Here is a 27,832-nt window from a genome sequence, read left to right as displayed (position 1 = left end):
TTGGACAATTCCAGGGATGGGGCATCCACCGCTTCTCTGGGCCACCCTGTGCCAGGGCCTCCCCACGCTCACTGGGAAGAATTTAATTCTTAATCTCCATCCTAAACCTTCTCTCCGAAGCCGAGCCCGTTCCCCCTCGTCCTCTCGCGAACAGCCTTTCCTGCTGTCACTGACGGTCACCGGGAACGCCGCGACCTGTTGCCGTCCCACCGCCGGCTCCAGGGCACCGGGGACGCGGGCGGTGGCGGGGCCGGGGGTCGCCCGTCCCCCCGGGGCTCCAGCTCCCCGCGGCGCCCCTCGGGCAGCGGCGGGGCCGGTCCGGCGAGCGCAGGCTCAGCCCCGGGGCCGCCCCGCCCCGTCCCTCCCCCGGCGGCCGGGGCGCTGACATCAGAGCCGGGCCGGCGGGAGGGGGAGGAGGAGGAGGAAGAGGAGGAAGAGGAGGAAGAGGAGGAGGAGCCGCCGCCGCACCGGAGCCATCGCTCTTGTCGGGGCCGGGGCGCACCGGCGGGGGGCGGCGGCGGCGGCGCTGCTGCTTCACCCCCCGCACCCCCGGCCCATCCCGCGCTGCCCGCGGGGCTCCGCCGCCTTCCCGCCGGCTCGGAGCCTTCCCGGAGCCTTCCCCGAAGCCTCCCGGAGCCCCTCCCGGTGCCCGCCATGCTCTCCGGGGCGCCGCCGCCTCCCGCCGGCTTCCCCAGCCCGGCGCCGCCGCAGCCGCCGCCGCCGCCGCCGCCCGCGGCTCCCCCGCACGGGCCGCCGGCGTTCCCGGGGAAGGGCGGCCTGCAGATCCGGAAGAATGCCATCACGGACGACTACAAGGTCACCACGCAAGTGCTGGGGCTCGGCATCAACGGGAAAGTTTTGGAGATCTTCAGTAAGAAGAGCGGCGAGAAGTTCGCGCTGAAGGTGCGCGGGGATCTCCGCGCCGGGGACCGCGGGGGGACGCGGGGACCGCGCGGGCGCCGGGCCGGGAGGGGCCCGGGGAGCGGCGGCGGCGCTGCTGACAGTGATGGAAGGTGTCTGCTGCGGGGGGAAGGGGGTCCCGGGGGGGGCCGTGGGCGGCAGCGGGGCCCGCCGGACAATGAGGTACCGCCCGCCCCTCCGGCCGCGCTTTAATCTCTTTTTTTCCCCCCCGCTTTAAGAGCAGCGAGACGCGGCTTTCCGGCTTTGTAGTGGGAAACGAAGCGAAATGACATCTTGGTAGCCCGAGGCTGGGGAGTGGGGGGGGGTCAGGAGCGGGGAGGAGATCGCGATCCCCCCGGGGATGCGCATCTTGGCGCGCATCCCCGAGCGTGGGGCCGCACGGCGGAACGCGGGGTTCCCCCCGTGGGGCTGTGAGCACCGGCAGCTGCTCGCTGTCCCCGTTCCGTGTCCCCTCCCGCTGTAACCCCGAGCCGCTGCCGTCCCCCGCTCCCCACGGGGAATCTTCCCAGCGTTATGATGTTACCCCTTGTCCCTAACTCGCTTCTCTTCGGCAGGCGTAGATAACCGGCGGCTCCGAGGTGTGCTTGGGCAGGCTCTGGGTGATGCCGCCCTTCTCCTTGTGTCCGAAGGAGGTTTTTGAGCGGAGAGGGGAGCGTGTCTCGCTGCCTTGGGGAAGTTTGAATGGATGCCTGACACGCCGGGTGACGCGGGAGCAAGGCTGGCTGCTGGGTGGGAGCGCCGTGTTCTCCAGCATCCGTGCAATTTGCGCCCACACATGAGCTGTTCCAGTGCTTGGCGTTACCCCGAGAACTGGGGAGGCTAAAAACACCCCACCTAAACCCATAACCCTCGCCTGAGCCTACAGCTCCCACCTAAACCCGTAACCTCACTTCTTTTGTGTTTAGACTTGCCCCTCTGTTGGCGTCTGGGGTTCCTGCCCTGAGTGAGGGAACGAATGTGGGGCTTTGGGGGTTCCAGCTGTGCTGCAGAGGTGGTGGGGTGGGCAAGGTAGGGTGCTGAATGTCTGTGGTTAAGGAAGGGGGGGTCAGCTAGGTGATAAAAGTTTGGCTTTTCCTCCAGAAACGCCAAAGACCTTGCTCCTGAGCTGCCCCGCGTTGCACTCCAAGGGCGACATTGTGTTGTCATCTGGTTGGGTTGGAAATTAGCGAAATCCTCTCCTGTTTTGACAGACGACGGGCTCCTCCTCGCCTCCGAAGTTGAGTCACATATTCAAAGCACAGATCCCAGCACTTCCCTCTCGCAGCCCTGAAAGGGGAAGGATGGAGGAGGAGGAGGCCGGAGGTTCCTGTGCCCGCCGTGGTTGGGGCACGGGACTGGGGCCGTGCCAGAGCGAGGGGTCAGGGTTTGTGCCACGTGCCACACGCGTCCCTTGGCTTGCTGAAAGCCTCCTGGAGTGCAGGACTGCGGGCTGGGGGGTAGGAGGGTGACGCAGAGCGTCCGTGTGGCTCTCGCGGGGTGAGGTACATTCGACACTGGATCTCTTTTAGGAGAAGGGATTGTCTTGCCTGTCCCCTGTCCTGGCCTCTCCTGGCGTCCCTGACGGGGAGGGACGAGTTCAGCTGAGTGGTTGGACGCGTCCCTGGCTTCTCAAAGAGCAGCACAGCTGCTGCTGTAAGTGATTCCCTGCAGCACCTTCAAAGCTGCTGCGCTGGGAGTTTGGGCTCTGGGATGAGCTCGTGGGTGCTCTTCCTGCCCTCGTGAGTGTGAGCTACGGGCTTGGCTTAGTCCAGTGGGATGTTTGGACTGAGTGCAGAGCCCAAACTTGGTGTGGGTGACTGCCCTAGACATGATGTGTGCTGACTTCATTCCCTCCTCGGGTACGCAGCTGGGCTGACGTCTCTGCTAGAGACCTGTGGAGAGGTATTTGGGTCCAAATTACTCATGGGCTGCATCAGAGTGGAAAGATGACCTAAAGCAGCATCCACAGAAGTGAGTGCATCGAGCTGTCATGTTTCAGATGATGCTTAAAAGAATCCCGATGGCCCATCGCCAGGAGCCACAGCTGAAATCTGTCTGCTGCCTGCTTTGGTTGTGCAGCGAACCTTTCCGTTTGGAGTGTCATCCTTTAGGTCTGCTGTTCCAAAATCTTGTATAACAACGCAATCCTTCACTGGGGGATGAGTTGTGTCTCTCCCTGACGTGAACGGTGTCTTCTGGTCGTGTTGTGCTTCCTCTTGGGTCACGAGCAGCTGTTGTGTTGTTAAAGCTCTTTCTCCCAAATCAAGAGATGGTTTTGGTAAGGGTTTTGCTGAGAGTCACTTTGCTGAAGAGAGCTTTTCAGTGCTCCAGGAGAGTTTGAGCTCGGGGACAGTGTTCTAGCAGCAGTGAAAACCTTAGGGCCAATTTTCTTCTCCTTCCAGAGCAATAGTCCATGGCAGAGACACATCATTAAAGAAAATGATGCTGCGTGCGAGTTAATGGATGGTAGTTCTGCTTGCTCTGTAGTACCTGGGTGAAAACAAGAGATTCCTCTACTTCCCTTACAGATTCTTGTTCACCTTTCTGTTCCCCATCCCCAACTTTATTGTAATTTCTGCTACCTGAAGCGTGGCATCCCTGAATTATCTGGTGTGAAGCAGCCGCGGATGGTCCCAGTCACCCGTGACCCGACCCTGTTTGAAGCACCATGATCTGCTGCAGGGTGGGAACAGAAAGCCCGGGCAGAGGTGATGAATGGAGCTGAAACGCCTGGTTCCTCACCCTGTTCTTCCTTGTACCTTGGTGTGATTTATTACTAGGCAAAATTAGGCTTGTAATTTCTGTGGAGGCTGCTGTATGTAGGTCACTGCTGGCCAGACTTGGCAGGGCTCTTTGCCTGCTGCAAATTCCACTTTTAAGACTAAACTTTGGGCTGGCTGCCTTAACTCCACGAGGAAATGGCAGCTAAGCCAGCCTGGAGAGTGGGGACTGGTGTTGCAGGTGATGAGTTTTTCTCTGTTGCACGATGGAGCTCTTTGCGGAGCAGCTTTCCTTTAGAATAAATGAGCAAACCTTGCTCGTTCATGAGTTCAGCTCCAAAGCAGGAGATCCTCACCTGGACCTGGTGAGCTTTGGAAGGGCTGGAGGAGCTCAGGGCTGTGGATTTGCTCCCTGTTTTTGGAGCATCCTTGGTGCCTTGGGGAGCGTTTGCGAAACACTCTCAGTCTCGCTCTTGGCCTCATCTGATAACCTGTGAGTGACGGTTCTCCTGACGGAGAAGGAGGAAGGTGCTCGTGGTTTGCTGTTCTGGGAAGGTGCCTGCTGTGGAATTAGGGCAGGCAGCTTGGAGCTGATAAGCTGAGCAGCTCTGGGGACGAGTGAGTTTGTGTAGCCAGAGCACCCTGTGTCCCGCAGGCAAATCCTGTGTCCCTCCGAAAATCCATCTGGAAAAGCATCCCTGAAGTGAGGGGGTGAACGGAGATCCTGGGCTCGTGCTCATGGGAGACAGCTTGCTGTGTCTGCTGTTCTCCTGTCCCTCTCTCAGTGGAGAGATGTTTTTTTAATTAGCTCTGCCATGTATTTTATATAATCAGAAATTTCTTCGCTGTGGCCTTCTGCGCAAGCTGTGGTTGAAAAGCTGTGGAAACTGCAGTGACATCACTGGGACTTTTCCAGAGCGGTGGTTTATTATCTCATTGACCAAAGGAGTCTACTGGCTTGGGGTTTGAGTTTGTTCAAACCATTTAGGATTTGCCATAATCTCCTTTAAACGCTTCACACGTTCTGAGCAGTCAGAACTACGGCTGTGATGGACTGATAAAGCCCAGGAGCAGGGGTTTTCTCTTTGGTACGTGCTCAGGAAGTGGCGGGGCTCTTCCTCTCAATAATAATCTAATGCCATCAGCCACGGGTCTTGCAAAAGTCGTTTCCCATGTTCTGAGAGGCGGGGAACTGAGATGCAGTGATTTACTGAACGTCAGAGGCTGAGGAGCTGAGCTGCCTGTGGCACGCAGGACGAAAACACAGCCCTGGGTGTGTGAATAGCCAAATACCACCAGGTAAAACCACGGCTTGGCCGTTCACACTGAGCCCTGCTGGCCTTTGGCAGGTTCGGTGCCTCCTGTGCCATCGCTTCCACGCACACACTCCAGGAGAGGCTCCTTCCAGGACAGTGCTGCTTCACGGGGCTCTGCCTCGGCTGATGAGTGAGTGGTGCAGAGCAGAGGCTGAGCTCTGCCAGCCCGAAACAACCAAAGCAAGGTGTAAATAAATACCAGCTGAAGCTGTGCATCCTGAGAGCCAGGTGTCCTGGCACGCTCGGAGCGCGACGGGTGGGCGCAGGTGGTGAAAACTCCAGGAAGGTTCCTGCCAAAGAAGCCTGAAGAGTCGAGCTGGTGACTTCCCTCTTCCCAGACAGCTCTGGGACGTGCTGTGGTATCTGATGAGATGGAAGAGCTCTTGCTGGGCGGTGCAGGTCCGTGGGAGGCGTCCGGAGGAGCGGCTCTTGGGCTGATCCTGCGGCACGGGAGCAGCATCACTCCACCTTTATGATCTGCCGTCTTCTCAGCCTTCCTGGTGGGCTCCTGTGCCCCACTCCAGGCTGCTCCGAGGGCTTTGCTCTTTTCAAACCCACCCTTTCTGCTGGGGTTTTTCTGTCTGCTGCGAAACCGAGAGGGAAGAGCCCTCCTTCCTTCAGGAAGCCTTCTCCTCCGGCTCGGAGCACGAGCGGCCTCCCGACCTGCCGACGGCCCTCGCTGCACAAGTCAGGCTCCTCTCCAAGCACAACTGGCCCCGCTCGTCTGGCCTCAAGTTGCAGCATTCAGGCAGCATGACCTCACCTCCTGGTTTCCAAGAATAACGTGCTGCCTCCCCTGCTGCCTCCCCTGGGCTGGCCGTGGGGCCAGGGCGACTGCCACAGCCTGGCACGGGACAGCCCCAGGGCTCTGGCTTGTGCCAGGTGCCCACAGGTTGCCCCGTGCCCACCCCAGGCCAGCTCCAGAGCTCTGGTTTGTCCCAGGTAGCCCCGTGCCCACCCCAGGCTGCTCAGCTCCTCTGCCCTTGGTGGGCTGCAGAGGTGAGGCAGCAGCTGGCACAGGGTTTTCAGGGTTTTCAGGACCTGGCTGATCTTGCAGGCTGATTTTGGAGAAGGGAGAGTTTGAAGCAGGACCCTCCACCAGCTCCAGGGCCTGGCATGGGAACACAGCTCGGCCTGACCGCTCCCCAAAAAACAACAGTTTGGAGCCCGGGCAGTCACTGAGTCAGCTTTGTGGTCATATCTGGGGGTGAGAGTGTTGAATTTTACAGCCCCTGAGGCCTGTGTCCCGCTGGAGGTGGGTCCCATCTTCATTGCTGCAAGATGAAAAAGCCATCCTGGTCTGGTGGAAGGTGTCCCTGCCCACGGCTGGGAGGGGACGAGCCTCAAGGTCCCTTCCATCCAAACCATTTCGTGATTCTCTTGCTCTCTGAAAATATCTTCTCCTTTCAGCTCTGGCTGGCACGAGGGCCTGGAGGCTCATTTTGGGGAGGACTCTCAGCTCCGTGGCCGGTTCCCCAAAGGGAAAGACCCCCCAAAGATGGACGGGGGTTGGAGCAGGGCACGCAAGAGCAGGTCTGAATGCAGAGAGCTTTCACAGCCTTTCAGACTGTTCTTCCTTTGTCCCCCGTGGCTGAGCCATTTCAAAGATTTCGGCCTTTTAAGATTTTACCGGTTTGAGGTGGGGGTTACAGCGCTGGCAGGTTGAATGGCTGCATTAACTCGCTGCTCCTCTGTGGCCTGGGGAGGGCACTGATAGCCCCGAGTCCCTGAGTGCTGCTGGACCTGGGATGACCCGAAACGAAAAGTTTTGCTGGAGATGCTGTTTGAAAAACGTCACGTGGCGAGTGAGGGGGACACAGGATCTGCTCTGAGCACTCTGGGAGCTCCCCCGTGGCTCCATCTTCGCTCCGGTGCTGCCGAGGACGATGGTGGCATCTTCTTGTGGACGAGGACCTTCCCTCAGGGCTGCCCTGCGCCCTGTCCCCGCGGGGAGGGCAGGTGAGCTCTGTGCCTCAGGGGTTGGGCAGCTGGCACAGCCTTGGCCTGTGTCAGCTGTAATGAGATTATTCGGGCCGTTGGCGTCAGGGCCGCACGTGGTTCTTGTGCCCTGCGAGCTGTAGCCTAAACCAGAGATAAAGTCCAAAATACAAACCCAGATCTGAATGTTCCTGGGGCGCCCAGCCAGGCTGGGGCTTTGCTGCTCTGCTTTCAGTGTCCTTATCCGGTTTGGCCTATGCAGTGGGGATCAGGGGAGGGATGGATTCGTTTCCTTTGTCACCAGAATTAAGTTTGCTGCTCTGTGCCCTTGGCTGCAGGTGGGAGCCTGTTTCGAGCTCTGCTGGCCCCGGAAGATGGGATTTGGACAGGTTTGGGGTCATTTCAAACCTGTGTCACAGCAGGTTGGGACTGTGCTGTCCCTTTCCCAGCACCTCCTGGCTTGGGAGCATCTTCTGAGCTTTCAGCACTGGAGCAGCCACTGTCCTGCCCGTGTCCCTGCCCGTGTCCCTTCCCGTGTCCCTGCCCGTGTCCCTTCCCGTGTCCCTGCCCGTGTCCCTTCCCGTGTCCCGTGTCCCTGCCCGTGTCCCTTCCGTCTGTCCCTGCCCGCTGTCCCTGCCCGTGTCCCTGCCCGTGTCCCTTCCCACTGTCCCTTCCCTCTGTCCCTTCCCGCTGTCCCATGTCCCTGCCCACTGTCCTGCCCGTGTCCCTTCCCTCTGTCCCTTCCCACTGTCCCTGCCCGCTGTCCCTTCCTGCTGTCCCTTCCCTCTGTCCCTGCCCGCTGTCCCTTCCCTCTGTCCCTGCCCGCTGTCCCTTCCCTCTGTCCCTTCCCACTGTCCCTGCCCGCTGTCCCTTCCCGCTGTCCCTTCCCTCTGTCCCTTCTCTCTGTCCCTTCCCGCTGTCCCTTCCCTCTGTCCCTTCTCTCTGTCCCTTCCCGCTGTCCCTTCCCTCTGTCCCTGCCCGCTGTCCCATGTCCCTGCCCACTGTCCTGCCCGTGTCCCTTCCCGCTGTCCCTTCCCGCTGTCCCATGTCCCTGCCCACTGTCCTGCCCGTGTCCCTTCCCTCTGTCCCTGCCCGTGTCCCTTCCCTCTGTCCCTTCCCTCTGTCCCTTCCCTCTGTCCCTGCCCGTGTCCCTTCCCTCTGTCCCTTCCCTCTGTCCCTTCCCGCTGTCCCTGCCCGCTGTCCCTTCCCGCTGTCCCTTCCCGCTGTCCCTGCCCGCTGTCCCTTCCCGCTGTCCCTTCCCGCTGTCCCTGCCCGCTGTCCCTTCCCGTGTCCCTTCCCGCTGTCCCTGCCCGCTGTCCTGCCGCGTCCTCCGGCCCCGCAGCGCTGCTCGGAGCTGGGGCAGCCTCTCCCGAGGCTTGGCACGTCCTGCCAAGTGTGCGTGTCCAGGGAAATGCGGCCGGAACGCAAAGCCGGGGCTGCTGCGGGCAGCTGGCAGCGCGTCGCCGTCAGGCTGCGGTTCCAGGAGCGGCGGCTCCTCGCCTCCCTGCGCTCCGAGGGGTGTTGTTTGGGAGCGGGGATGGAATCCTGGCTGCCTCCGCCGGGCTGGGGGGAAAAGCGAGATGCAGTCGGGTCCGAACGAACCCGAAAGCACGCGCGTTATCCTCGGCCTAATCTAAGAAAAGCAGTAAATAAAACCCAGGGCGGGGGAGGTGTCTGGTGGCAGGGATGTGTTTTGGATTCCAGCCGGGACGGCATCGCCCCGCTCGGGGCCGGGAGCAGCTTCCACCGGTTCTGTTCCCGCTTGTTCTGGTGGACGGGCTGCGGCTGTCACCGCGCTGCCACCGCGGCTCCGGCACCCAGTGTGACTCCCAGAGCCGGGCTGGAGGAGCCGCTGGCACCTGCACCAGCCTCCTCCGGTCCCCTCGGGGCTCTGCCGTGACTCTCTCTTCCTCTTGGGCCGTTTCCCAACCTCCTGCCCGCTGTGCTGGGCACATTTGTGAGAGAAAGAGCCCCGGGCGGGCGGTTCTTGCGCAAGAGGCTCCGGCGGTGCTGGGAAGGGCCGGGCTTGCCAGGAAGTTTAAACTCAGGTTATCTCCTGGAAGTCATCAGAGCTGTGAATTTGGCGTTTTTCGGCTGGGTTACCTCCCGTGCCTCCGGCAGAGCGGTGCTGGCCCGGGGACAGGGCTGTTTTGGGGAGCCTGGAGGCGTTGCAGCGCTTTCCCAGGCTCCCGGAGAGAACATCTTCCCCTTGCTGGCCCAGGAGCTTGGGAGAGGCTTGGGAAGCCCTTTGCTTTTTGTCCTCAGTGCTTCCCCCTGGGAATGCCCCTGCTCCCGCTGTGAGGGGCTGTGCGGCTCTGCTGGAGCTGGACACTGACATCTCCTCTCCATCCCCTCCCACCCTGCGGGGTTCAGGCTCCCAGTTTCCCGTTGGAAGGAGGAGCTGCTGTGCAGAGCAGCTCTGCCGGGCTGGGAGATGCTCCGTGGGCGGTGGGATTCAGCAGGGAAGCGCTGGGGGTTCCTGGAAGTGTCCTGGTGGTCCCAGACCCCAGCCCCGTGTGTCCTTGGGGTGCAGATGCTGGGCTGACCAAAGCTGGGACAGGCAGACGCTGGGTGAGGAGGTTCTGAGCAGATTCAGATGTGGTCGTTGGGTGCTGCTGAGCAGCAGCTCGGGCAGGTGCTTGGGCGGGAGCCAGAGCTGCTTTTTCCAGGAGCTGTGGGGCAGATCCGGGGCTTCTGCCTCTGCCACGGTCTGGGGGGGCTGTGGGGGGTGATGTCTGTGTGCCTCAGGGCAGTGCTTTGGGGGGATGTTCCCATTTCTGGGCCTGGCCTGGGGGAGCTGCGGGGCAGGCGGGGCTCTGGCCCTGTGGGTCAGGCCAAAGACAGCAAGGAGAAGCTTTGGGAAGCTCAGTTTATCCCGTCAGCTCGGTTTTGCCAGGCTCTGGCAGTAAGGGCAGCGTGTCCTTAGCGGGTCAAGCGCCTCTGGCTTTAACCAGGGCATTCCTTTCGTGTTTCCTTCTCCTCAAAGATTGCCCTGAAACAACCAGGCAGATGGTGCTGATGCTTCCAGGGTTTGAACTGCTGACGGTCCCTGGACATCTGGATCTTGCACCCGCCTGGAATCCATCCAGCAGCCCTGGAAGGAGCCTAACCCTGAGCGAGAGGCTGGGCTAGTGCAGTGTGGGCGCTGCCCAAGGCTTCATTTCCCCCTGCGGCTCAGGAAATGAGGCTCTGCTGGCTCGAGGTGTTGCTCCGGGCTCTGTGGGGCCGTGCCAGCCCCGGCTGTGCTGCAGGGTTTGTGTGGGGGCACTGCCCCAGCGCCGGGGTGGGCGGCGGAGCCGCACAAAGGCTGCCCTGTCTGCTCCTTGGCTTCCCCCAGCCCTGAGCTCTTCTGGTGAATAAGTGGGATTGAAAAAAGCTTAAATTCCTACAAAGCAGGGCCCAGGAGCCCCCGGCTGACCCGGAGGGAGCGGCTGCCCCCTGCTCACCCCACGCCCAGGGGTCCCGGGTGACGCTGCCCTGGGTGAGGGTGTGTGTAAGGCCGGCTGAGGGGAGAGGTTTCTTTTTAAACAGCTGGCTCTGGGAATGCCCAAGGAGACCAGGCCGTTTGCCAAGGGAGCAGCAGTAGCTGCAGGAGGAGATTTTTCTGTTAGTTTGTTTAAATATCCGTGCGTTCATCCTTTTATCCCATCTCCCTTTTAATCCAGCGGGCAAAAGTGAGTCCAAGGCGCTGCTGCCTGTGGGATTGGGTAGGAAATCAAGCAGCCTGCTGGTAAACGCTGTCGAGCAGTGGGGTGCTGAGCGTCCCTGGGAGGATCAGTGCCTCCTCCCTGCCCTCTTTCCACACACAGTGCTTTTGCTGTATCTTGGAAAGGTGTGAGAGCACAAAACCTCTGCCGTCAGCCCAGGCTGGATGGGGTTTGATGGGGCTCCAAGCAGCCTGCTCTGCTGGAAGCAGTTGGCATGAGATGATCTTTAAGGTTTGGTTTTTTTTTTTTAACCCAAACCACTCAGTGATTCGGCTCCAGGTAACAGAGATTTCCCCCTCTGGGATTTTTGGAAGTTTGTGCACCCGAGGCGCTTCCCGGTGAGTTTTAACGCTTGTTGGCCGAGGTGTTTCGAGGTGATGGTGCTGACTGGGACACCACTGCCTCCGTCCCAGCTTCACCAAACCTCCCCAGCTGCTGCTGCCAACAGGTGCCGGGGAGGCTCCTGGGGCTGCCAAAAGCCTGCAGGGAGCTAAGAATAGCCCCCGTGTCCTGAGAGCTTTAATGTGGTGCCAGCAGGATGCAGAGAAGGGTTTTTTAAATAGAAACACAACTGTGTTTTCCTGCCGGCTGAAGGAGTCTCGGGGTGGCTGCTGGAGGAGGAGCGCCCTGCTCGGCTCTCAGGAGGATCTCAGCTTCTCACTGCCTTGCTTCAGGGCCCAGGGTTTCCCCTGAAGTGCTGGCTGCTGCGGGTGAAGCACAGCCTGGGGTGATGCTGGGTCTGGCTCTTCACCCACGTGGGTTCCGGGGGTTTCCACCTCTGCAGGCGCTGCTGGGTGCTGGGCTTGTACAACCTCGGTGTGGTGGGAGGAGGACGAGGAGAGAGGGTCAGGGACAGCCTGGAGGCTGCAGTGAGAGCTCAGGGGATGGGAGGAGGATGAGGAGAGAGGGGCAGGGACAGCCTGGAGGCTGCAGTGAGAGCTCGGGGGGTGTTTGGGGGGATGGCAAAGGAGAGGCTGGTGGGGGATGTGTGCCCCTGCCCAGCTCTGGGTCACCCAGGGGGTGCAAACCCCTCTTGCCCCTTCAGTGCCATCCCCTCTCCTGACACACCCTGCCGCCCCTCTCCCTGCCCTGGGCATCGGGAGGTTCGTGTCTGCTGGAGGAGGAGGAGGAGGAAGGAGGAGGAAGAAGGAAGGAGGAGGAGGAGGGCTGTCAGTGGCCGTGGGGCCCCTGCCTCGCTGAGCACCTGCGCAGACAAAGCCCTGTTATGAAATCCCTGAGCTGCTCCTGGCCTTTTCCTGCTCCCAGCACTCTGGCAGCCTCCAGCCCGGCGTGGGCATCGTGCCTGGTGCGGGCTCTCCGTGGTTCCAGCCCCTCGGGCGCTGCCCGGGTGCGTGGTGGGTCCCAGCAGCCGGGGGGATGCTCTGCCCTGGATCCCTGCAGAGCCGGGCTGCCCGTCCTGGCCTTATCTCAGCGAGGTGTTTGCTGTGCCCTGGTTGTTGACAAAGGGGTGAAACAGCAGTGTTGAATAAACAGCAGAGGAAGGACGGGATGATGCAAAACGCTGCTGTCGTCACCGAGCTTCGGGGCTGCGTGAATGAAACCCTGCTCGGGCTTGGCACTGCTGGAGGAAACATCCCCAGGCCATCCTGCTCCAGTGCCAGGGGCCGCTGGTGCCTCAGGAGGGGCTGGCCTTGATGCAGCTTTGTCTTTCAGTTTGGTTTTTTCCCTTTCTTTTAGGATGTCTGTATTTATTTATGCCTGACTGAGGTCTGTGCAGGGCACAGGCAGGGTCCCTGTGCTGGGGGGGTGGGTGGCAGCCTCTCCTCTGTCCCCTGGGGGGCCCTGCCCATGGGCTGAGCCCTGAGAAATGTCATCTTTGGGCAGAGCTCGAGCTTTGGGAAGCAGTGAATGCTGTGGGGCTTCTTCTGGCAGGGATTCACAAGCTGCTCCTCCTGCAGGCGTGGGTCTGGGCCTCTCCCCAAAAATCACTTCCAGCTGAAGCGTCCAGGGAATGGGCGGACACGTGCGAAAATAAAAGCGGTCCTGGGACGTCGGTGTGGGGAGTGCAGAGCTGTCAGAGGTAGCAGGAAGGTCAGGCTGGGTTGGTGTGAGGCTGGTGGAGCCAGGGACCCAAGGAGATGCTCTGGGCGCTCTCTGGTCCCTCTGATGCCGAGGGGCAGCCCCTGGCTGTGGCTCCTGGAGGCAGCTCCGTGCAGAGCTGGTGAGAAGGGGTTTTTTTCGAGCTCAGCCTGTGGGAGGGAAGCACAAAGGACATAGGTCAGCCATGAGTTAATGGTTTACGTCGGTGTTTACTTCGGTGTTAATCACACCTGCAAATATCAACCGCTTCCCATCATAAAAGCACGTGTGTGCTTTTCCGTTCGGCCCCGAGAGCGAATCTGGCGAGGAGATGGCTCGGCAGGAGGAGCTGACCCGAGCCCCCGGCTCTGCACAGAGGAGGTGAAGGTGCTGTGTGTGGAGCAGACCCGCTGGCTGTGGCTGCGAAGATCTTCACCCTCCCCCTGGCTCCTTATTTCCCTCTCACCTTGTGAGGTGTGGATCAAAGGCAGAGGCAGCAGAGGTGTGTGGGATCAGGGGTTTGCTCTGCCGAGAGCATCCCTGCCCACTGTGGCTCCGTTCAGAGCTGCCTGTGCCTCCTTCTGTCCCCAAACCAGGTCCCTTCCCTGCTCAAGCCCACTGCTGTGCTGGCTCCAGGTGGGCAGTGACATCTTGGGTGTCTTTAGAGGGATGGGATGAGCTGGGTCGGAGCATTTTGGCCGCTGTGCCCCCGTTGGTCCCTGTGAGGTTTACGGGAGGCCCTGGCAGGGCGGTGGCTCTGTCCCTGCAGCCAGATGTGGCACAGCAGGACCTGGCAGCCCCTGACCCTGGGCTGCTCCCGCTCCAGCAGGAGCCTCCTGGAGGGACGAGCATCGAGTGACTCAGCCAAACGCAGCGCTGAGGGCTGGAAGGAAGAGGAGGCTCCCAGAACAAACACACGGGACCGAATAGGCCCCCTAATTCTGTTTTTCTCGGATAAATGAAGCCGGCACTCTTTATTTCTCTCCTTTAAACGCCGGCCCCAGCCTGGTGCTGGGCGTGAGTCAGCGGCGATGCTTCGTGCTGCTGCCTGCTGCCGTTTGCCTGCTCTGACCTTTTTCCCATGAGTTTTTCAGCCCCTTCCCGCCCACCTCCATCTCCTCCCTCCAGCCTCATCCCCACCACGCCGGGACCCTTCCCTCAGCCCCCGGGGCGCTGCTCCCGGGTTCCCCCTTGGACTCTCCACCCGCAGGATGCGCTCCTGAACGTTTCTGCTGCTGGGAAATTTGGGCTCCGCAGCTCGGGGCTGGCCGGGGGGGCACGGGGGGCACGGGCCCCTGGCAGGTGGCTCTTATTTAAACCCAGGCCTCTCTTCTGCTCCTTGCCTTTGTGTGCCTCGAGAGGCTTTTGTTGCCGCCCTGAAAAGGCTGAATGGCTGCCGCATCTGTCGCAGGGGGAGAGCGGGGCGAGGAAATGCTCAGCAGATGCCCCGGGCAGTGGGGGGGAGCGGGGCAGGGGGGGGTCCCGAGCATCGCCCACCGGGCACGGACCCCCACGAGCAGGGCAGCTGAGAGCACCGGGCCTTGTGCAAGGCTGGCGTTGTGAAAGCAGCGTGCCGGAGCTCTTCCCTCCATCTCCATCCTCCGCCCCGTTGCGACATCGCCCGCAGCAGCGGGGACCGGCGAACATCTGCCCCCGCCGCGACGTCTGCCTCCCTCCGAGCTGCTCCTGGCAGGGGTTTTTAGCTCTCTCCGGGCTCACGCAGCATCTTTGTGCCTGGCTGGCTGCTCCTCTCGCGCCCTGCGCTGCGGAGGCTCTCCCCGAGCTGGCCGCCGCGGCTCCGGGTGTTCCTCGCAGCGCTGCGATGGTTCGGGCTGGGAGAATGTGTGTGAGTGTGTGTGTGTGTTTTGTGTGAGTGTGTGTGTTTTGTGCGTGTTTTGTGTGTGTTTTGTGCGTGTTTTGTGTGTGTTTTGTGTGTGCCAGCTCGCGTTTGCTCGCCCTGGCTCGCCTCTCCTGCCTTGCTCTTTCTCCTCTAAACAATCCTCTCTTGCGGGGATCCCTCCTCCGACCTTTCCATTCCCGCCTTGGCCTGAGAGCGTGGAGGATGGAGCCGAGTGTGGTGAGGGTCGAAGCCTCAGTGTCCTCTGGTGGCCCCGTCCCTCTGGAAGGTGGGTAGCTGATGGATGCCTGGTGCTGTGCAGACCACCCTGGATGAAGCCAGCTCCGTGGGGAGCAGAGGCAGCCCTGCACAGTCGTGCTGCGTCTCTAGAGGACACGAAAAGAATGATACTCACAGCCTGTGGTCAGGGCAAGAAGAAGAAGATGGTTTGTTTCTCGACCTCGATTTATACAGATCCTGGACAATGACCAGGTGTTGGAGAATGAATTTGCCACCTCTCCGTCCCCACTGGTCAAACTAGAAGTCCGTCAATTGTCCCTCCTCAGAGAGGAAACGTGAAAACAGTCACTTTGTTTATGTTACAATTTGGGAGAGACTCCACTAAAATGCCAGCAATCAGAGGGCTGAAGATCAGGGTGACGGTGCTGGGCTGGCAGGACGGGGCACGCCGCGGGCAGGACGCTGCTGGAGCCACGCGCGGCTCCTCCTCCGGACGCGTCACCTCTGCTCTCTGCCTTTCCCCGGGCAAAACAAACGTGAGGGTGAGCCTTGTTCTGCTGGGGCTTCGAACTTTTCCGTGCCTCTTTGAGCGTGGGCAGAGCAGAGATGAAGCCCGGCTTGGGAAAGTCCCGTCAGCAGGGCAGGGCAGGTTGTGGTGGGGTTAATGGGAAGGTTTATACAAGAGCCACAGTGGTGTGGGGGAGGCTTCCTGAGCTGCACCTTCAATTGTTACTGCCTTGTGGTTCAACCATGAATTTCCCCCTCTTTGGTAGCGCAATTCCTCTTAGGGGCTCTGGGACTTGTGACTTTATTTCTCTTTCATAGCTCATAAACACCAAAAAGCGGAACCAAGCTTTGCTGCTCGCGTGTCCTTCTGCTGCCCTCTCGCTCCTGGCAGGGACTGGGGTGGCTTTGGGCTCATTACCTGCGGGCTCCCCAAATATTTTGGCATTGCAGGCTCAGCTCAGTCCAGGGAGAGGTGGGAGCAGCCTGTGCAAAGCCTCCAGCACTGGCCCCACAAATGTGTGAAGCAGCTGACGCCAGTTGGCAGCGAGTTTGCAGGGGGAGATTAGAAGAGGAAAATCCTTTGAAGAGAAACCCTTTTGCTTTATTAGGAAAAACAGTTCCTTGCCCTGTGCTCGCCGGGTCAGGGGAATCCAAAGCCTGCGTGTGTGATCCAGGCAGGGGGAAGCTCTGCTTTGCTTCCCTGCTGATGATTTGGGGGATGACAGCCTGCCTCTCTTGGCTGTAGGTTCATTTTTACTGCAAGTTTATTTTAACCCCTGAGGTGCAGACAGGTCCTGAGGGGAGCTCCTGGGGGAGGCTGGGGTGCACCCCTGCATGGGCTGTGCTGTCCTGCTGGGGACTGAGGAGAATCCAGTGGGATCAAAATACCCACGGAAATAAAACCACCCTGCCTGCAAGAGCAGCTGGAGCTGGGGGTGAGCGTGGGGCAGCCCTGGAGAATGGGCAGCTCAACAGCCCTGATCCTCACTTGCCATGGAAATTGCCCGTGGGAGGTGAGTTTTCCCTCCTGGGCAGGGATTCTCGCCCATCTGGCTGTGCTTGGCTCGCCCAGGGGCAGCAGCTGTGGTGGCACCCACAGCCAGGAGGGACAGAGGGACAGGAGGGACAGTGGGACAGCGTCCTCAGTGACCTCCTGCCGTGCCAGGGGAGGAGGCAGCTTCCTTTTCCAACCTGTCCTGACTCATGGAACATCATCCCAGGAGGAGGCGGTGAGACTGAATCAGTGGTGCCTGAGGACACGCTCGGGGAGGGAACGTGAGCGTGGGCAGCTCCAGCCCCCTGCTTTGCTCCAGACCTTTCCTTCCTTCCTTCCTTCCTTCCTTCCTTCCTTCCTTCCTTCCTTCCTTCCTTCCTTCCTTCCTTCCTTCCTTCCTTCCTTCCTTCCTTCCTTCCTTCCTTCCTTCCTTCCTTCCTTCCTTCCTTCCTTCCTTCCTTCCTTCCTTCCTTCCTTCCTTCCTTCCTTCCTTCCTTCCTTCCTTCCTTCCTTCCTTCCTTCCTTCCTTCCTTCCTTCCTTCCTTCCTTCCTTCCTTCCTATCCTTCCTTCCTTCCTTCCTTCCTTCCTTCCTTCCTTCCTTCCTTCCTTCCTTCGTGCCTTCCTTCCTTCCTTCCTTCCTTCCTTCCTTCCTTCCTTCCTTCCTTCCTTCCTTCCTTCCTCCCTCCCTCCCTCCCTCCCTCCCTCCCTCCCTTCCTCGTGCCCACCCCCCTGTGCCGTGCTTGTCCTGCGGTGATGGGGATGGAAATTCAGCTCTGTGTGGTGCTGAGCTCTTCCTTGGAGCTGAAGCTCATTTTTGATGCCTGCTGGAGCCTGGGTTTGGGTTTGCTCAGCGGGGGCTGTCCTCTTTCAGAAGCCCTGATGAGCTGGTCTGTTTCCAGGGTTTGTCTTTCCAAGCTCAGAGGTGCTGCTGGAGCTCGTGGGGAGCCTGTGCTGCTCTCGGGGTCCTGGGCACGTCCAGGCTGGGCTGTGCCATCCTCTGATGGGAGCAGTGTTGGAGCCTCAGCTTGAGGGCTCTAATGAAGCTAATGAGGGTGTTTAGAGGAACACAGAATTAATTTCTCTCGCAGCCTGGAAAGGCTCCTGGGGGAGCTGGGCTGAGCCAAGGCACAGGATGGCAGCAAACGCCGTCTGCCCAAATCTCAGCGGTGTCAGGCTGCCGGGAGAGGAGCTGGAATGCGGCTGAAAGCTGAATTTCCTCCCTGGTTGCCAGCAGGGTGGAGTGGCTCTTTCCTGGCTCTCCCTCCTTTCCTGCAGGGAGGTGCCCAGGGGGAGGCAGAGATGGGATGGGGCAGAGCTCTGGGCTGGCTTGGCTCTCGTGGCTGTCCCCTGTCCCCTGCGATGCTGAAGGGACTCAGGGGTGCTCTGAGAGCTGCAGATCTCAGCAGCCTCAGTGGGGAAGGGATGCAGCTCCTCCTGTCCCAGTCCTGCCCGGGGACGCTTGTGTAACTCGGGGATCCGGTTCCTGCCCTCCTCAGCTGCCGGGGCCCTCCTCCCCGGCAGCAGCACGCAGGTAGTGCAGCGTTCTCCGTCTGAAACGATGAAGTGTGATCTCCTAGGAGATCTCTTCTTCGGAAGGGGAGCGGGAGATAAGAGCTGGAAAAGCCGTAACGAGAGCAGCTGTCGGGAGTTGGGCAGCTCGTCCCGGCTGCTGCCATCCGAGGGTTAACCCTGGTTGTGTTCCAGATTACTGGGTTGCAAAATCAGCTGGTGTTCGATGGGGGAACCTCATCCCTGCTGAACCTCAGGGGAAACACGAGGTGATTTTCCCATCCCAGCCTCCTCTTTGGGAGCCAGGAAATACAAATCTCACTGCGGTCACAGGCTCCTGGGCAGCGGAGCTAAATTAGGGCCAGGGGCAGTGCTGCCGCCCCCCAAATCCCTTGGGTGAGGAGTTCCTGTGAGCAGAGCGGTGCCAGGACGTCACCCACCAGAGGTTTTGCTGCTGCCTGGGGCATGGCAGGGAAGGTTGGCAGCTCTGGGAGCTGCTGGCTCCCACCTAAAGAGGACGAACTGGAGAAGCGCTGCTCTTGCCCCAGCCCCGCGTCGTGCTCGGCGCATTCCCGGCACCCCAGGGCGCAGGGAGCCGCTGCCTGTGCTGAGGGCAGGAGTTTTGGGGTGCAGCAGGTGGTGCTGGGGCTGTGGGCTGCCTCTGCCACGGCTTGTCCGTCCCCACGGCCCTCCTGCAGCAGCCTCTGTGCATCCGGAACATTTCCTAAATTAACCAAATCATTCCCTTAACGAGGCTTAATCTGCTGCTCTCGAAGCCTCTCCATCAGGGGAGCGCAGGGAGCAGCTGGATCACAGCTGGATGTACCCAGAGCTCCGGGGCAGTTGTTTTCTCCCGGAGGTTGTCTGGGTACAAAAAGAAATGTCAGGGCCGTGCTGGTGCAGGTAATGGAGGCTGCTGCCTCCTGCTTCATTAGAAATCCAATTAATCTCCTATAAAAGCGCTTGGAATGACCTCTAAAAATTTTTTTTTTTTTTTTTTTATTTCGCTGTACCTCCGCTGTTTGTCTTGTGCAGAATGATGTTAACTCGCTGCTTCCTGCTGGTCCATTTTCCCCGGCGCATAATTACAAATTGTTTTGTTTGTCTCTCTTCTCTCTTCAGCTTCCTGGCTCCCCACGCCAGGCTCTTCGGAGTGGGGCTGCAAAAAACAGCCAGGCTTTTCTCCAGCCCCCTTTGCAGGGCTCCTCGGGGGGCTGGTGTTACTCTTGCTTACGGTTTTGGATCGAGTTTTTAGGGTAATTAAGCAATGGAGGAGCGAGGAGGGGCTGTCCAACCTCCTGCCTTGTCTTCCTTTCACCCTGAGTGGTGTCAGGGAGTTGTGCAAAGGTTGGCTTTGGCCGCCGTGGTCCTTGCTGCAGGTTTGGTGGCAGCAGCCTCCCCAGCTGCACAGGTTCCCCCAGGTTTCCTGTGCCTGGGCCAGCAGGAGAGCTCAGGAGGTGGGAGAGGTGTGAGGATGGTGTTTTGGGCGGGTGTCTGGAGGGCACATCCCGTCCGTGCCATTCCCCCTGGCCAAGGAATGGCTGCTGTTCCGGGCAGGAATGCCAATCTCCAGGGCTGCTCTGCCAGGGCAGCGCCATCAGCGAGAGCTTCATCTGTAAACGGGCAGGGTTTGGGGATTAATCCTTGTTCCCGTGAAATCCCCGCCGCGCTGGGCACCACCCTGCCTCCTGCAGAGCATCCCAGGGCTGCCGCTGCTCTGCCCCTGAGAGGGGACAGGAGGATTTTGCTGTCTAAATCCCGGTGAAATGAGCAAACCTGCTGTTTCCTGCAGGGTGAGGGGTGTGTTCCCACATCCCCCCGCCCGCCGCTGCTCCAGAGGCTGAGCCCGGCCCCAAAGGCTGCCGGAGACAGGAAGGAAAAGGAGCTACACTCGAGATAGACACGTTTGTTGTTCTATATTTAGGAGCACAATAATTAAGGCTGGTTGTTTATCCTGACAAGCATCATAATTAATAGTCTATGGCAGACGAGCAAATCCTTCCTGCACCTGGGAGCTCTGACTTGGAAGGGCAGGGGGGGCTCATTAAAGAGCTGCAATTTAGGGGACATCTGGGTGTTTGCTTTGTCCCCTCGCCAGGCACGGGTGCTGGTGGGCTCTGAATTTGTGGTGAGGGAGCTTTTGTGGTCAGGAGGGTCCCATGGAGCAGCAGGCTGAGGGATGGGAGATGACGGGGGACGGCAGGGAGAGGAGGGCGAGGATGCTCGGTGGCACCCAGGGGTGCAGCGGTGGAGGTATCAGGGTGCAGAAATCGGCTCATAAATGCAGTGGGTCTTGCTGGTGGGGCACCGGGAGGTGGCAGGAGGCCGGAATAAGCTTCCAGCAGCCTCGGGAGGAAGGGCAAGCCGAGGGCAGACGGCTTCTCAGAGTTCCCACTAGATGGGGATGGAGGCATTGGCAGAGCGCAGGCAGCGCCCGGCCCTCGCCCCCGCGTCCTCTCTGGTGGCCACGGTGGCAGCCGGGGGTCACGACCCGGCTCCGCGGGGCTGGCTCGGGGCTGACGGCGTGTCACTTCTCCCGCAGATGCTGCAGGACTGCCCCAAGGCCCGCAGGGAAGTGGAGCTGCACTGGCGAGCGTCGCAGTGCGCGCACATCGTCCGCATCATGGACGTCTACGAGAACCTCTACCAGGGGAGGAAGTGTCTGCTCATCGTCATGGAGTGGTGAGCGCCCGGCCGAGGGGCACCCCGAGCCCGCGGGGGGATGCCGAAGCCGGGGTGGGCATCCTGCAGCCCTGGGGACGCAGCCCGGGGGCTGTCGGGGTGCCAGCCCGGGGGCTGTCGGGGTGCCAGCCCGGGCACAGGAGCGGGGCTGGCTCTGACTCATCCTGAAAACGCGCTCGGCTCCGGGCCTGTGCTTCTCACGGGTGGGTCATAACCAAACTGGCTTTGGCCATGGAGAGGCGGCGGGTTCCTGGCGGGGCAGCAGCCGAGCTGGCACCGCTGGAGCTGCCCTGGCACCTCCTGCAGCGGCAGCTGAGCGGCTCTGCCCAGGGAACGAGCTTGGTACGAACCTGGGGACGAGGAGGAGGGATGAAGGGGAAAGTATTGAAACCACATCCCAACCGCAGCTGTGATTTGATGCAGCTTCCTCGCCAAAACCTCTCCCCTGGCAAGCTGGTAGGTCGCCCTGGGGGGGCAGCGGGTGCAGGGGCAGTGCCAGGGCAGGGGGCACAGCCGCCCCCAGAGCGGCTCCTGTGGGGGCACCTGAGAGCCACCCTGGCACTCTGGGCAGCCAGGGGTGGGACAGGGGTGTGCGGTGGGGAAAGGAAGAAAGGATGGCTGAGGGGTGGGAGGAGTGGCTGTGTGACCCAGGGATGCTCTGGGGTAACACCCGTTGCAAGGCAGGATTTGACTTCAAGCAGGAGCAGGGTGTGGATCCATCCTGGTGGGCTCTGGATCCATCCTGACAGGTTCTGATCCATCCTGGTGGGCTCTGGATCCATCCTGACAGGTTCTGATCCATCCTGGCGGGCTCTGATCCCTCCTGACAGGTTCTGATCCATCCTGGTGGGCTCTGGATCCATCCTGACAGACTCTGGATCCATCCTGACAGACTCTGGATCCCCCCTGACAGGCTCTGGATCCCCCCTGGCAGACTCTGGGTCCCCCCTGGCAGACTCTGGGTCTATCCTGACAGGCTCTGGATCCCTCCTGACAGGCTCTGGATCCCCCCTGGCAGACTCTGGATCCCCCCTGGCAGACTCTGGGTCCATCCTGACAGGCTCTGTGCAGCAGAGGCCCCCAGGGCTGCAGGCTATTGCTATTGCAGATGTCAGTGAATGTCAAGGAGATGCTATCGGCGCTGGGAAAGCCAAACTGTTCCTGCTTTAGTCAGATAAGGCAGAGGCAGGAAGTGCCATTATCCCTGCTCCCGTGGAGAATTCTCCCATTTCTCAGTCCTGATCTCTCTGGGAGCTGCATTTTCCCTGCGGGTGCCTGGGGAGGGAACCCCACCAATGGTTCTCCAGCACCTCCCACAGGACCTGGCAGTGCTGCAGCGGGCTCCAGCCTCTGCCTCGCAGCTTGGGAGCTCCCTGTGACACTGCTGACGTCTGGCCCCTGCCCTGAGCTTTGCTCAGCACTTCTGTGCTGGGTCATGGTGCTGCTGAGGCAGTTGGCTTGTGAGCGAAAGGAGGCCACGAGCGCTGGGAGTGCTCCCACCAACTTCAAGCCACACTTGCTGCCTTTACTGTAAATGTGTTTCTGTGGGCTGCTGTGGGGTGACCACGTCCGCCTGCGCCTCTGCCCTGCTCGTGAAGGGAGGAGGAGGCTCTGAAACGCCCCAGAAGCACCAGCCTGAGGGCTTGGATGGAGAAGGGGATGGTTTCCTGCTTGGATGGAGGCCTCCAGAATTGTTTCTGGCTTAGATAGAGAAGGGGATTGTTTCCTGTTTGCATGGAGAAGGGGATTGTTTCTTGTTTGGTTGGAGAAGGGGATGGTTTCTGTCTTGGATGGAGAAGGGGATGGTTTCTGTCTTGGATGGAGAAAGGGATTGTTTCTTGTTTGGTTGGAGAAGGGGATTGTTTCTTGTTTGGTTGGAGAAGGGGATGGCTTCTGTCTTGGATGGAGAAGGGGATGGTTTCTTTCTTGGATGGAGAAAGGGATTGTTTCCTGTTTGGATGGTTTCCTGCTGAGCAGCAGAGGGTTTGGTGCAGCTCGTGGCCGTGTGGGATGGACCCACAGCGTTGTAACAGCGGCTGCTTCTCTTCCAGCTTGGACGGCGGGGAGCTCTTCAGCCGCATTCAGGACAGGGGAGACCAGGCCTTCACAGAGCGGGGTATGGAGCCCACACCCTGCCGGGCTTTCAGCGCCCTCCGTCCCCTCGGTGACTCTTGTGAATGCCCAGCAGAGCTCTGCGCTCAGGGAGCGAGGGATGTGGGTGCCCTGCTTTCCGTGTTCGCTTGAGAACGGGGTTAGGGGGTGTTTCCTCAGCTGCTCCCACGCTCTGTCCGTCCCACTCCTGTCAGAAACACCCACCTCCCACAAGAAACCCACACCGTGGGCTGTGGTTCTCATAGAGCTCATTAATCTCGTTCCCTCTAGTCCTCTGGCCGGGAAAAGCAACCACACAACCCAAACTCTGAGCCCGTTGCCCCCTTGACTTCCCATCCGAAGGGGAGACCTTTCCCAGCTGGGTTCTTTGCTGCTTGGGTGTCCTCAGTGGTGCAAGCCCCTCCTTGTGTGAGGGGCAGGGGCTGGACTCTGCCCCATCCCTTCCCCTGGAGTTTCTGGGAGCTGCAGGCTCCTCTCTCAGGGATGGGGAGTGGCAGAGACTCCGTGGAAAGGAGGGCTCCAAGCACAGAAAACCCCTTGTTCTCAGCCAGCTTCCTTCACCCCTGGTTTGTAGAGTAACTCAGGGAGCGGTGCCCTTTTTAACTTGCCTCTGATGGTTTTTCTGCTGCTTCAGAGGCTTCGGAGATCATGAAGAGCATTGGGGAAGCCATCCAGTACCTGCACTCCATCAACATCGCTCACCGGGACGTGAAGGTACCGCCCTGAGCCCTCCCCTGGCCCGGCTGCCCCAGCCCTGCCGCCCACCTGTGGGAGCTGACAGCGGTCAGAAATCAGATTTTGAGGCTCCAGGCAGTAGCTTGAAGCCTGTGGGAAAAGCCAAGTGCATAACTCTCTCACTTGGGCCTGGGAAATCATGAGGAGGAGCCCAAAACAATCCCTGCAGAAGTCTTCTTCCTGACACCCGGTGGTTTTTCCAAGTTGTTTATGGTAAAGATGTTGACTGAGAGGCATTGGTCTGAAACAACCAATAATATTCATTGCAAACTGGATAAAAGGGCTCGTCTTTCAATAAACTTTTGCTATAATGCCCTCAGAAGGAAGCAGAGTTCTACGTGTGGTTATTTGAGTGGTAACGATACTCACCCCTTCTCCCCTGCGTGTTCCCAGCCGGAAAACCTCCTGTACACCTCCAAAAGGCCCAACGCCGTGCTGAAACTCACCGACTTCGGCTTCGCCAAGGAAACCACCACGCACAACTCCCTGGCCACGCCCTGCTACACGCCCTACTACGTGGGTGAGTGCCGGGAGCGGGGCTGGCCTCGGGGCTTTGCAGGGCTGGGGGCGTTTGGAGGCTGCAGCCCACCATCTCTGCATCCAGCCTGGAGCCGGGGACGGCACTGCCCCGCTCCAGCGTGCCCGGAGCTGCAGGTGAATAGAGGACGCGGAAAGAAATGGTACTCACATAGTCAGGGCAAAAAGAAGAGGGGTTTCTTTACTTGACCTTGCTTATGTGGATTCTGGACAATGACCAGGGATTGGAGGACAAGGTTGCCACCTCTCCACTCCTGCTAGTCACACTAGATGTCCCTCATCAGAGGGAAATGTGAAAACAACCACTTTTTGTTTGTGTTACTATCCATGAGAGGACTCCACTACAGAAATGCAAACATTCAGAAGGCTGAAAGTCAGGGCAACACAACTCTTGGTGTCTCCGTGGGGTGGCAGAGCCCTCTCGCCTGCCCTGGAGCTTGGATTTAGGATTTTCTTTCTGTCTTTGCCAGCCCCAGAAGTGCTGGGCCCGGAGAAGTACGACAAGTCCTGTGACATGTGGTCCCTGGGTGTCATCATGTATATTCTGTAAGTCTGGGGGTTCCTCTCCCCCCTGCTGGGCTCAGCTCCCTCTCCTGGCCCCGTGGGTGCTCCTGGGGAGGTTTTCGGGGTGGCACGCTGACTCTGTTCCCCCTCCTGCTGCAGGCTGTGCGGGTACCCCCCCTTCTACTCCAACCACGGCCTGGCCATCTCTCCTGGCATGAAGAAGCGAATCCGAATGGGCCAGTACGAGTTTCCCAACCCTGAGTGGTCCGAGGTGTCCGAGGAAGGTGAATGTGGTCCCCATGCCGGCTGTCCCCAGGCTGAGCCCTCCTTTCGAGGCCGGGGGTGTGTCGGGGGTCACCTCTCAGCACCTCCACCCCAGTGCTGGGGGGTTTGTGTGGGGTGGGCACACAGGAGGGGTGTGCAGGGCTTGTGGGGCGGGCTTGGGGCTGCCCCGGGAGCTGCTGGCTGCTGAGCCTGCCCAAACCCCCGCAGTGAAGCAGCTGATCCGAAACCTGCTGAAGACAGACCCGACCCAGCGCATGACGATAACGGAGTTCATGAACCACCCCTGGATCATGGTGAGCCTGGGGCGGGGTGGGATCTGTGGGATGGGATGGGATCCATGGGATGGGATCCATGGGATGGGATGGGATGGGATGGGATGGGATGGGATGGGATCCATGGGATGGGATGGGATGGGATGGGATGGGATGGGATGGGATGGGATCAATGGGATGGGATGGGATGGGATGGGATAGGATAGGATGGGATGGGATCTGTGGGATGGGATGGGATGGGATGGGATGGGATGGGATGGGATGGGATGGGATGGGATGGGATCCATGGGATGGGATGGGATCTGTGGGATGGGATGGGATGGGATGGGATGGGATGGGATGGGATGGGATGGGATGGGATGGGATGGGATCCATGGGATGGGATCCATGGGATGGGATGGGATGGGATGGGATGGGATGGGATGGGATGGGATGGGATGGGATGGGATGGGATGGGGTCCATGGGATGGGATGGGATGGGATGGGATGGGATGGGATCTGTGGGATGGGATGGGATGGGATGGGATGGGATGGGATGGGATCCATGGGATGGGATGGGATCCATGGGATGGGATGGGATGGGATCCATGGGATGGGATGGGATGGGATGGGGTGGGATGGGATGGGATGGGATGGGATCCATGGGATGGGATGGGATCCATGGGATGGGATGGGATGGGATCCATGGGATGGGATCCATGGGATGGGATGGGATGGGATGGGATGGGATGGGATGGGATCCATGGGATGGGATGGGATCCATGGGATGGGATCCATAGGATGGGATGGGATGGGATAGGATGGGATGGGATGGGATCCATGGGATGGGATGGGATCCATGGGATGGGATGGGATGGGATGGGATCTGTGGGATGGGATGGGATGGGATGGGATGGGATGGGATGGGATGGCATGGCATGGCATGGCATGGCATGGCATGGGTGCCTGTGTCTCCATGGGATGGGTGCCTGTGTCTCCATGGGATGGGTGCCTGTGTCTCCATGGGATGGGTGCCCGGGTGCCTGTGGCTCCCAGCTCACGCTCCTCCCCTCTCCTGGCAGCAATCCATGCAGGTGCCCCAGACCCCGCTGCACACCAGCCGTGTGCTGAAGGAGGAGAAGGACCTGTGGGAGGATGTGAAGGTAAAGCCTCTCTCTGCCGCTGTCTGCAGCGCTCTGCACCCCTCTGTCCTCTCCTCTGGTGCTGCACACCAGGCTGCTTCACCGTCCCTGGAGGTGTGCAGTAACTGCATGGATGTGGCGCTCGGGGGCTTGGGTTCACCAGGGAATGCTCTGGGTTGGAAGGGGCCTCAAATGCCGGGGCAGGGGCAGCTTCCACTGTCCCACTGCTCCCAGCCAGGGGTGGGGCAGCCACAGCTTCTCTGGGAATTCCATCCCAGGGCTCAATCATCTTGGAAGGGCTTTTCCAGCCTGGACGATTCCACGATTCCAGCTTGGCTCCTCTGCGGCGGGTCTGTGCTTGGGAGGCAGCTGGAAAATCTGGCAGTGGCCACGCTCAGGCCCCGCTGCAATTTATTCTCAGCTGCTTTTGGGGGGGGACTTTTCTGATGGCTCTGTGGCCCCTGCCCGCAGGAGGAGATGACCAGTGCCCTGGCCACCATGAGGGTGGACTACGAACAAATCAAGATCAAGAAAATCGAGGATTCCTCGAACCCTCTGCTGATGAAGAGGAGGAAGAAAGCCAACGCCCCCGAGCCCGCCGCGCTGCCCCACTGAGGGCCCCCGGCCCGCCGGCCCTCCAGAAAGCAATAACTATATATATATATACACATATATATATATTTTTTAAGGAAAAAAAAAAGACAAAAAGAAACAGACTGTTCTATCGAGCGCATGGAATTCAGACATTTATACCAGACTAGTTATTTTTAGCTACTCACCTGTGTTTCTGACCTTTCTGGGGCAGGTGGTGAGATTTTTCCCCCCCTCCCTCACACCCACACCTGCAGCCAGGGATTTTTGTCCTGTAGGTGAACGCCGCCGATAATTGGATTTTTTTTTTTTTTTTAATTTTTATTTCGTGAAACAGTTTTGATTTATATACGTATATATTTTTTTCCCCCCCCCCTCTCTCCTCCTCCTTCTTTCCAAAGACACGGAAACTCCTGTGGTGACCTTTTTAGGGTATGTAACGTATAAATATTTTTTAAAAACTACTGTAGAGCTGGAACCCAGACAGCGTGTTCCCTGTGTGGATGCTGGCTAGAGACAGGCTGCAGGCCTGGCAGCGGCTCGGGGAGGGAGAGCTGTCAGCTGTCCTCCCCCCTGTGCTGCTGGCCTCGGAGCTGGGGGGGGGTCAAATAAATCACAGGAGCCAAAAAAAAAAGCAGCGCCGCGCCCCTCGCTGAGCTCCCCGGGTCTGTCCGTCCGTCCGTGTGCGTCTGTCCGTGCGCCCGCAGCTGCTCTGGCCTCAGGGGTGGGCAGGGGAGCCCGCCGTGCCCCCCCAGCCCTGCAGGGAGGTGCGTGTCCCCCCTCAGCCCGTCCCCAGGGAGGTGCAGCCCCGGGGGGACCCTGGGGGCAGAGCAGGGGTGGAGGGGGCGCAGCTGGAGCTGGGGGAGCGGCGCTGACCCCTCCCCGGCCGGGGCTGGGGGTGCTGCTGCTGCTCCCCGCCTCGCCCAGGGTGGCTCCTGCGGCCGCTCTGAAGTCTTTAGTCCATGAATGATTATTATTGTTGTTGTTATTGTTATTATTATTGTTATTTGTCACGACGTTTCACTTCGTTAAATGTGTTTGAATGGGGAAAAGCGATTTTTTTTTTTTTTTTTTTTTTTTTTAAGGCGATGTTTAGTTTTTAGGCGATCTTTTAGACTCCGTATGGAATTTTAATTTGTTTTGAAAACCGGTTTTTATCCCTTTTTTTCCTCTCTTTTTTTTTTTTTTTTCTTTTTTCTTTTTTTTTTAATTATTTTTTTGCCTGTTGGCTTATACTAATCTTCCCAGTCTGCTCTGCAGTCCTTTGGATTAAAGACACTTAAA

The 27,832-nt window shown here is 59.6% G+C and overlaps 1 protein-coding gene across 1 annotated transcript; it reads left to right on the top strand.

Annotated features, from left to right (window-relative positions):
* The first annotated feature begins 639 nt into the window (after window positions 1-639).
* MAPKAPK2 (MAPK activated protein kinase 2) lies at window positions 640-27,832 on the top strand. The gene is made up of 10 exons (XM_040085748.2): window positions 640-903; window positions 20,252-20,391; window positions 22,443-22,507; window positions 23,138-23,217; window positions 23,632-23,758; window positions 24,246-24,321; window positions 24,439-24,563; window positions 24,772-24,857; window positions 25,898-25,978; window positions 26,429-27,832. Exons 1-10 carry the CDS (start codon window positions 655-657, stop codon window positions 26,570-26,572), a joined length of 1,173 nt encoding a protein of 390 aa, XP_039941682.1. The 5' UTR covers window positions 640-654; the 3' UTR covers window positions 26,573-27,832.

This window comes from Hirundo rustica, chromosome 24, assembly GCF_015227805.2.
Source record: "Hirundo rustica isolate bHirRus1 chromosome 24, bHirRus1.pri.v3, whole genome shotgun sequence".
NCBI lineage: Eukaryota > Metazoa > Chordata > Aves > Passeriformes > Hirundinidae > Hirundo > Hirundo rustica.
Note: the sequence above shows the minus strand (reverse complement) of the source record. Positions and strands in the feature narration are given on the sequence as shown.

Coding starts and splice junctions, on each gene's coding strand:
- MAPKAPK2 (XM_040085748.2), top strand. CDS start 655: ATGCTCTCCGGGGCGCCGCCGCCTCCCGCCGGCTTCCCCAGCCCGGCG. Junction 20,392..22,442: donor CTGCTCATCGTCATGGAGTG/GTGAGCGCCCGG, acceptor CTTCTCTTCCAG/CTTGGACGGCGGGGAGCTCT. Junction 23,759..24,245: donor CTACACGCCCTACTACGTGG/GTGAGTGCCGGG, acceptor TGTCTTTGCCAG/CCCCAGAAGTGCTGGGCCCG.